Source organism: Empidonax traillii, unplaced genomic scaffold (assembly GCF_003031625.1).
Source record: "Empidonax traillii isolate 1590-97213 ecotype Southwest subspecies unplaced genomic scaffold, ASM303162v1 scaffold490:size896199, whole genome shotgun sequence".
NCBI lineage: Eukaryota > Metazoa > Chordata > Aves > Passeriformes > Tyrannidae > Empidonax > Empidonax traillii.
This window is the reverse complement of record NW_020955683.1, coordinates 859,932-870,151: the sequence shown is the minus strand read 5'-3', so window position 1 is coordinate 870,151 and position 10,220 is coordinate 859,932. Positions and strand designations below refer to the sequence as shown.

At 37.7% G+C, this 10,220-nt stretch overlaps 1 protein-coding gene across 3 annotated transcripts in view; it reads left to right on the top strand.

The window, feature by feature from the left end:
- Nucleotides 1-609: 609 nt before the first annotated feature.
- Nucleotides 610-10,220, top strand: part of LOC114063754 — a 198,280-nt gene continuing 188,669 nt past the window's right edge. For 2 of the 3 annotated variants that reach the window (XM_027896255.1, XM_027896254.1), the window contains exons 1-2: nucleotides 1,359-1,912; nucleotides 2,856-2,899. In XM_027896255.1, coding sequence (XP_027752056.1) covers nucleotides 1,539-1,912; nucleotides 2,856-2,899 — 418 coding nt within the window. In that variant the 5' untranslated portion in view covers nucleotides 1,359-1,538. Of the gene's footprint in view, nucleotides 741-1,358; nucleotides 1,913-2,855; nucleotides 2,900-10,220 lie in introns of those variants that run through there. The other variant, XM_027896256.1, reaches the window with a different exon arrangement.

Sequence of the window (10,220 nt, the reverse complement as noted above, 5' to 3'; positions counted from 1 at the left end):
CGGCGAGGGAGCGCCCGCCCGCTCCCTTCCTCTACGCCGCCCGCCCGGCTCCTCCCACCCCGGGGCGCGGGCCCTTCCTCCCAGTGTTACCGCGTCGCCTGGGTTTCCCTGTTCCCCTGGCCGTCCCTCGGGGCCGGCCAACCACCACGAGTGGCGTGTCTGGCCACCCCTCACCTGAGCACCACCACCTTGCCACTGCTGCTTAGTGCCCGCATCAGACGTAGCTTCCTTTGTACTCGCAGAGCCGTGGAATCAGAAGGGTTTGAGTTGGAAGGGACCTTAAAGATGATCTGATTCCAGCACCCCTGCCATGGGCAGGGACATCTTCTCCTAGACCATATTGCTCAGGGCTCCATTCAGCCTGGCCCTGGACGTCTCCAGGGATGGGGCATCCACAACTTCCTTAGGCAACCTGTTCCAGTGCCTCACCACCCTTACAGTAAAAAATTTTTCCTAATATCTAATTTAAACTTACTCTCCATTTGAACCCATTCCTCAGCCTGTCACTACATCCTCTTGTAGTCTTGCCTCATCTTTCCTGTGCCCCAACTTCCCTTGTGCCCCAACTATCCAAGACCTTTCTCTGGTTTCTTTTTTGTCCATCCTTTACATGACCTCATTTTCCTTCTTCTCTTAGGCCTTCTCTGTTCACTCATCCCAATACTCCCTCACAGAGATAGCCAAAAGGTCCCTCTGGTCTTTTCTGATGCCCTATAGACCCAAATCCAAATTACTGCCAGGTAATGCTTGACATCTCCAAACACAAGCAATTCTGATCAAGTGCTATTTAGTGCATTTGAAATTCAAGCTGGGTAGCACTCCTATCATTTACTGAAGCACCTTCATTGGGTATGACAGTGACCACAGATTAGGGTGACTGAATAGGTCTAGGGTGCCTGTGCCTAGCATAACTTAGCTCAAAATGCATACTATGCACTCGGTGGCTTCTGGACTTTTTAAAAAATATTGTTTTGTTTTGGATTGCTGTGGTTTGATTTCATTTCAAAATGAGTGCTTTTCCACTTTTGCCTAGTTTTGGGTGCAAATTAGCAGTAGTGCATGGAACTTGCTTCTAGTAAGAAAGTTGCTATAAAAAGTTTTGTTGTTGCTGCTACATCTTGCTGTGAAAACTCTGGTATGATTCAAAATGCTTCGTTTGCTCCTGCGTCTGTAAGAATCTCTCATTTCCTTCTTTAAATTCCTGTCTAATTAAGAAAACAGTACATCATGGTTAAATAAAACTGTACCCAGGATAACCCTGATTTCCATATGCAGATTTATCTGCACTGACAGCCCCCTCTCCCTCTCTTAGTCTTTCTGTTTCCTCTCTCTCCCTCTCTCTCCCTCTTTCTCTTCCCCTCTCTTTCTCTCACTGTCTTTTTGTCTCTCTTTATGTCTATTGCATTATGCCTGAATAATTTTCAGTCTTTTTTTTTCCTCCCCTCTTGCACGCACATGCTAAAATAACTAGACAAAGATGCAAGGTGGTTGCTGCAGTCTCTGTCTCTAGGACAGAACCAGGAAAGCTTGTGATTGCAATGCCACCTTTCCTTTTTTTTTTCTTTTCTTTTTTTTTTTTTCTTCCTCAGCCGTGCTCGGTGATTAAACTTCCTCAGGATGGGGAAGAAAAAGGAGCTGGAAATGAAATAGGGTTGAGGAAAAAATCCCATTGCAGCAGCTGCAGCCAGTGGTGTCTGCTGCCAGATGTGCGAAGGTTCCTGGGGTCCTTGTCACTAAAAGGCGGTATTCAAATATTTGGAGACAAAAGCTGCATCCTCAGTGATCATTTTCTTTATTTAACATGGCAGCAGGCATCGTGTGGGAAAAAATCAACACGCTGGATGTTGAATTGGACTTTTCTCCTTTCTGGGATGAAAGGATGTTATCTATCCCGTGCCAAGAGGGAACTGAGGTAAGAGAGCTGATCCAGCTCCTGTTTTTTCATAGTATATTTCCTAAGCATCTTCTCTGAAACAACCTATATGTGTGTGTATGTGTGTATATATATGTTTGTATATTTGTATATTCGGTTTCAAGGCAGTTAGTGGTAATGATTTTTTTTTCTGTCTTCACATCAACCCAGAGAAACTTAATTCACAATATATATTCAGAGCCTGCTCAGAAGGGTCATTTTGTGGTGTTTTTTTCTGAATACGTTTTTGTTTCCAGAGAAGACTTCAGCAGTGACATCATGGTTGACTGCTGACATTAAAACCGATTTTAAAAGTCTTTGGGAAAAAAAAAAAAAAAAAAGCCAGTAACTTCGTGATAAGAAATTGTGCAGGAGATTCATGTGCTCTATTTTTCAGTTGCACTCGAAATATCGGAAGTCTTATTAAAGCGATAGTGAGAATTTTTTTTATTATTATTATTTCTAGCACAGAAGCGATGAATGCTGCATAATTAAGTACAGTATTTAATTTGGCTGTTGTGAAGCAAAAGAATAAGGTAATAATTTTTATTGTACTAATCAGACTCAAGATGTTCTCTGTGTTAATTGGGTTAAAAAAATTGCAGTACTTATTAGAAATTCTAATTTCACAGTGCAGCACTGACAATAAGCTCAGCCAGTGAATTATTCACATCTTTAATTTGCTCTCTTAATGACAGTGTTCTGTAATCAGAGTGCAGAGACTGCTTCCTATGCATTATGTATGATGTTCAGGACTTAAATGCAGGACATTATGAAGCCTCTCAGTGGCTCAGTAATTAGTTTTCCACAAGACAGGGTTTAGATATTCACAGATAAAAGTCTACAGCTGAGATAATGTTAAGGTGGTGACTCATGCTAACAAAAGCAGGGAAGTTCAAATTTAATGCTGAAACTGCTCTCCATTCTCCCTCATTGTGCATAGGTGCAGGGGGAGGGGAAGAAAGTCTTCAAAACTAGCCCGCCATGGTGAGTACGCTGCGGACACTCCAAGGGGCAAACTGGGGGCTCATTTCACTTTGGGACCGTGGGTTTTTTGGCACCTTTACTGATTAAAGGGTGGAGATGGTGTTGCGTTTTGTGCCTCTTTGTAAAGCTTGTGAAAAGGGCAATGTGTACACATCATCAGAGAGCAATCATGTATAGGTGAGATGTATTTTAAAGGATTTTATTTGAAGCACAGATGTTTGTAACTTTATCAAATTACCATGTTTTGAATGGGAGCTACTTTGTTATCTGTAGAAACTTTGAGAACACCTAATACTCGCTATATTGCTGTTGTATGTCTTTATGCATTTTGAAAACATTTTTTTCATAATAGTTTAGTTCTCATTATCCAAAAAGTGAATCATGATGCAGGTTTGTTCTACTTTCCTTGGATCATTTACCTGGTGTTAAGTGATTTAAATGTATGGAATATGCATGGCTATGTAACTTTCCTACTTCTATATGCTGCTTAGTATAGAATAAAAAGCAAGAATATTGAAGTTGGAAAAGATTAATTTTTCCATACTTAGTTGTTAATCAAACTGGCAGCTGTACATTTTTTCTGTGTTCTTACATTAGAGCAATCATACACTTTTAAAAATAACTGACTAGAGAAGGTTCTTTACTTACTTTGTGTTAACTCTCCAAAGACTTATGCCTTTTTTACAGGATTTTGATTAACAATGTTGATCTGCTAATAAAAAATTTTAGGCTTAAATTAAAAAAAAAAAAACAACCACACACACACAAAAAAAAAAAAAAAAAACACCAAAAAAACCCCACCAAAAAACCCCAAAACAAAACAACCAAAACAAACAAACAAAAAAGACAAAAAACCCCCCACAACTGAAACTAATGATCCCAACTTAATAATAAGGTAGAGATATGGGATCAAGAATTTGGAGTACATCTAGATTTTTAAAGCAAAGTATTGTAAAGCTAATTCCTTTAAAAATTTTCACCAGAGTCTACATGTGGATTTTGGTGTTATTAGCAGCTCTTGCCAGTGTTGTCTGGCCTTAAGGCCATGGGACAAGTTACTAAGTAATTCCTCTTAGCAAGCAAAAAGCTATATCCCATGGATGGCTTAGACATTTGTTATGTATAGTCCAGCCCTGAAAGTAGCTATCATTAAACTATCGAATAAAGAAGCTGTGTATTGGATCACTGTAGCTAAGTGATCCATAGATTGTGTAAGAATCCAAGTGGTCTTGTACATGAAAAAATTGATTGGGTCTTTTCCAGAATACGACTTTTCTTCCAAGTCAAAATCCCACAGCAAGTGATACTGTAATGTGGTATCACTCACTACACAGCTACATTTCTTTGGTCACTTCAGCATAGAATCCTACAGTCAAAAATTATTCCAAAATGGTGTCATACCCACTCCCTCACTCTTCCCTCTAAGCCAAGATGAATAGAAGCTGCCTTTTTAAATGAGTGCTTGCCTGTCTGACTAAAGATTTGTTATGATTACTTACCTAAGTTATCTATTCCAGCATTTCATTAGTCTTCCCATTACTTTTTTGTGCTTTCTGTTCTTAAACTTAACTTGCTACAAGTAAATTACTTGAACCTATTAGCTTTTGCTAGTTAGTTAGAGGTTACAGGGATTTTATTTTCCTCTTTGCACCACACTTGTACATATTTGAGATTCTTAGTAATGTTTTCACTGTGTTCTTCTCATAAACAACCCCAGTTTGTTATTTTCTGCTTTATAGAAAAAAAAATTTTCTTGTACTTCATTAATTCTTGTTGCTGTCTCCTGGCCTTTCATTATTTCTACTTTCTTGAAATGCAGTGCTCTGGACTTGGGAGTGATATTCCAACTGCCATATAAGTTCTATATTTTCACTTAATGAAAGGTGATTTGTCACTTTGTTAGAAAATCTTGTTTCCTTAGGAAAATCTTAAAAATATGACTTGCACATTGTGGGTGCAATGACATCTGTTAACCCAGGATACATTCTAGTACAATTTGAAAAGATGCAACATGTGTTTGAATAGGTTTTTAATTAAAAGGTTTATGCTCCTAGCAGGAGTCTTCATGGATATTGTTTCCAATAGCCTTATCTCTCATAGTAAGTACCTATGACTAACCTGATTAATGGCTGGATGTGAGCCATCATACTGTGCAGCAGTATGTTTTAGATTACAAAATAAATTTTAGAAAATTAGCCCATTCTAACTAGCCTAGAAGATTGACTCTGCTTCTGATCTATGGATCTAGGAAAGAGCCAGTTGGTGTCAACCCAATCTGTTAAAGTAAAGGTCCATTAGTTTTTAGTTCTGAGAAAAAAAGGGCCCAATATCTTTCCTGGGTCGGAGGAAGACAGTTCATACCATCCTTGAGTTGTCATGGCATGGGAGGAGAACAACACTTCTGATGTCAAAATGGAAAAATCGTGTGTCTGAAGAGTTAAAGATGACTGGCAATGTTTCCAGGGGATCGGGTTTAATAAATGTGTTAAAAAAGACATAGTGGCTACCGAGGAAAATTTTAAGACCTTTGAGAGGTTAAAGAGACATCTATTTCATATATTTGGAATGTAACTCTTTTACTATTCTCTTACTGGCATGTAACTTCTCTAGTATAGGAATATTGCAAGCTTTTTTGAGTGCTCTGATTCATATGTCTTTATTTGTTCATACATGAAAAAGGCAGCAAAATAGTTTTAACTCAGTGAAATTTCTAGTGATATCTCTAATAAAAAGTTTAGAAAAATCCATCCATAGTATATTTCCAGCAGTTAGATTTTGTGCTTTTGTTTATATTGTTCCAGGCTCAAGTACCATTATAAATATTAGGTTCTGAAGTGGTATGTTAAGTATTTCCAAATGTATTCTCTTAATTTAGCCTAGTAATGCAATCCTTTCATATGCATAATTTCCATGAAAACCAGTGGGAACTACATTATAGAAGGAATAATAGATACATATGCTAAGATGTCTCCCCTTTGAGTCATTGTTTTAAATTGATTGAGAAGAAAGAAGTTAACCAAAAGAAACAGATATTGAGAGTGGAAAAAGAGTTATTGATAATACTTTTAATTCCAAATTTATCTGTTTCTCCACTGAAAGATATATGCCTGTGGAATGACAGTAGTTAGAATATCTGATCGAAATCTCAAAGGAATTTACATTCACTAATGCTTTCCAGGAAATATTTTGCAAGTTGATCATATGCATTCTAGTCAGTAGAATTCCATATAATTGACTCAATATTATGAATTCCAACATATGTATAAACCTATGTATATATTATGTAAAGTAGATGATAGTGATAACTATTCATATATAAACCAGTTTGGGCTTTTTTTGCAAAGTCAAGCTAGAAATAACATAATGTACTGTATGAGTTCACATACTCAATCTTCTATAAAATATTAAATCTGTAAAACTTTGCAGTTCTTATCCACATTCATAGTAGACCAGAAAAAATAGTAGTATGAATACTTATTACCTCACAAAAGCATCTCACTGCTTCCAAGTGGATTTTCTTCTGTCTCTTTATCTATGCATATATTCTGTACCAACTCTCATCCCAGGAACTCCTTCATATCCTCATTAAACTCCAGTTTTCATTGCTCACTTGTTAATTTTTCAGCCTTTTTTTTTTAAACTTTTCCCCATGCCTTTTTTAGAAGCTCAGGAGATTTTTACTATTCCCAAAGCATCCCTCCATAAAATTCCTTTGTTTTGTTTCTACGTGTGTTGACAACAGTTAGGCTATTATCCTTGAAATCTTCATATCACACTATCTTTTTTTCGTTGTTTTCTTGTAGTATCCCATTTCGTGTTTCCTGCAACGTTTAGATTGCAAGAGTATTGGTGAAAGCATTGTGGGGTTTTATTCTGTGCTTGTAGGGAGGGCAAAATAAAGGGCTCTATCTGATAGTAGTGATACAAAAAATGTGTGCAGTTAATAATTTTAACTGCCACCCATCTAATCCCTAGAAACACAGACTTTTAAAGTCTCAGCAACCTCTTTAAAATAGGATTCCATCTCAGTTCTGGAAAGTTGACAGGTTAGGCCAGTAGGAAACTGAGGAAGAAGGAGGCTGCATACAAGTGAAGCAGAACTTATCCTCAAAATATTTCTGTCCAGTGCCTTCTGTTTATTACCTTTGCTTCTCCCATGTAATACTTCATAAAAAAGACCATACGTCCAATAACAATTATTCTGAAAGCTTTTTGTCTCTCAGGTACATAAATTCTTTCTGTTGTGTGGTACACAGTAGCATTACAGACTCCGTAGGTCCAGATGAAGGATTGTATCAGTCCAGCTGTAGACTGAGGGATTTTTTTGCTAGAGGGAATAGCTTTAGCTGAGAGTGGTTGTGGTGCAGTAGAAAGATTCTGTAAAAAGGAGACATTATAAAGCTGTGGTGTGGGGGATTGAAAAAAAAAAAAGTTGTTAAAGTTATTACTGGCTCAAAACAACTCTATATGGGGGTGGAGGGGGCAAATCAGGTCCTGCCAATGTGGAACTGTGCTCTGCCTCCCCTCATATCCCACCTCCTTGAGAGCTTTTGGTGCAACTGTCACTGGCACCCTGAGAGGACTTCCCCACACCACACTCCCCGGAGCCCCTAACACATCCCCAGAGTTGTTGGCAGACCCAAAGCCCCACCTGGGCAAGGGTGGCCTCCTAATTGTTCACAGCCCTACAGTTCTTGGACTCTTAGCTGGATCTATGTTGAATCTAAGGCAGTAGCTATAATTCTGTATCCCTTCCTCTCTCTTCTTCCCTCTTTTTCCTTCTTCCTCTTCTCCAAATTTACGCTTCTTGATATTTGTGTAACTTAAGCCTGGATGGGTTAGAATTTGCTAAGTCAGTGCTTTGTGGAAATCCTTTATGTTGACTGAATGGCAAGGAGATCCATGAAGGGTTTCTGGACAAGTCAGGATGTAGTCATGTGACTGTAATGAACAGGACTCTCAGAGCTTATGCTTTTGAGTATAAGTGTGTACAGGCTTCAAAATCCAGGCCAGGCTGGAAGAAGACTGTAGAGAATAGGTGACATCAGGGAGGAATTTTTTCAAAGAGTGAAGGGGGAAAAGATACCCCAGAATCCTGGAAAAGACAGTACTTTAAACATATTGCAATAAACATATATTCTGCATGTTGGAGGTTGGGCTTCTGTCTGTCACACAGTGTGCTGTGTGTTGGTAGTATCAAATGTGAAAGTGTACTTGGGGAAGTGGAAAGCACAGCTAAGCAGTCCAGTATGAAACTTGGTACAAACCTCTGGCTAAATCACGTCACAAATTTTCTGGTGGGTGCAGAATTTTTAAAACAAGAAAATTTGCTTTATTACCACTACATGGATTTATAGTTGAAGTATTTGAATGAAGGCAGTTAATATGAAAAGAGTGTAATTCTTTGAGGCCAGCTATCTCTCCAACTTGCATTATCTAATGTCGGGACACTCGGCTGGGCTCCTGGTTCACTAATCAGCAAAGCTGTTTCTCCTGACCTGTCCAGAGGCTGTAAGTTTGGAAAGCATATCAATGTTTTGTGTGGATATGAATGAGGGCAGCTGTGTAATAGAAAAGGAAATCTTCCTACTTATTACAGAATTCAAAATTCAAATTCTATGGTCCATATGAATTTTAATGCAGGTTTTCTCTCTAAGTATGTCACTAAAACACACCAGTGACATCCTATGCTTATTGAAAGACACCAGGAGACTCCTAGATACTCTGGAACTTAAGCAAACATTTAAAATCAAGTTGGTATGAGCAAGTGTGGAGATTAACAATGTTTTCAATGGTCAATGAAAAGGAGTCTGTTGAGCATGTGTCTTGTGAAATTCTTGAAAGGAGGTGGGGAAAGAGCTGATTTTTAAAATGAGAAGCAGCTTGTAAAAGAGGTCATTTGATGTGCTGCCTATGAAACATCTTTTACATAAAATATCTTTTTATAACTGTAGTGTATTTCAAGATCAGCAAGGGAAACTTGTCAAAATAATAATTCTTAAAAGGAGTTCTGCATTGAGATCTTCAAATTCGAAATGTGTTCTTTAGTTTTCTTTTATCATTTATTTTAGGTCATATTCCCGTGTTCACGTTTTGCACACCTTTAGTATGATTTCCCATTGCTCTGTTTTGTAGAGCATGGTAGCAACACAGTCATATAGTCCTGAGCCTTTTTTTCACCCATTTAGATTTCATCAGCCATGGTACTTAATTCAGAGTGTGGAATAAAGTTGTCTGAATTGTGTCATAGAACTATTTTTTTTACTAACTATACTAAAAATATATTTATAAAACTATTTCCTAGTAGGTTTGTGAGTTTTGTGTTGTTTTTTTTCCTCTGTGGGAAAAAGGGAGTAGTGAAGAAAGGATGACCTTTCTCTTTAAAGGCATTCCAAAACCTAGTAGGAACCAGTAAAAACAGGTGCTTTTAAAAATGCATCTAGAAATCAGTACAGGTTATCTGAAGTTGAGCTGTTAACCAGTACAGTAAGACAACATATACAGATCAGTTTTCATCAGTTGATATCCAAGCCTTTGCCAAAGTAATGAGCTACACCTTTGTTTTGCAGATGCCCTGGCTACCTAATTTGTAAAATATGGGTGTAAAATGACATAATCTTTGTTTTGACAGCAACAACTTAAATAAATATTGCTGAAACAAACATCCTGGCCGAAAAGTTCATATTAATAAACTTTAACATAATTGCACAAAGAAACTATTTTGTAGTGTCTGTCAGGGGTAAAAGCTGGAGTTTTGTTCCTCTATCTGGTATCTAACCTTCAAAGGGCTAGGTCTGTATGATAACTGAAAATAATGTTACTGTGATGGTCCTATCTCTGTATGTCCACAGTATGATCTGAATATGAGTTGTATTATTCCTTTGGCAGATAAAGGTTTTACAAGATAGAGGGGTGATGATAAATTTTGATGACTAGATCTGAAATCTCCAGAGGCAAATTTCTTCCTGGCAAGAGAGAAGCAGAAGTTTGTCTGTCTGGAGTAATTTTCCACTCTCTAAAATCTCTAATATTTCATTCGTTCTACAATATTTTTAGTAAACACACACATACAGACGATGCAAGGAATTATATATTTTTTTAGATATTTCTCAGGTTTTTTGATGAGAGTTTTTTATTTGCCAGGTGCATTTGTAAGATTAAGAAGTACATTAAACTTTCCTTTTTTGTCAGTCTGACATTTGAATCTTAGGCTTGGAGCAATGGAATTAGTGTGCAATGAGAATAAATTGACAGCTGTCTCACACCAAGCTTAAACAACAGAAATGAAAATGCATTATCATGAAAACTGTATTGGAAAATG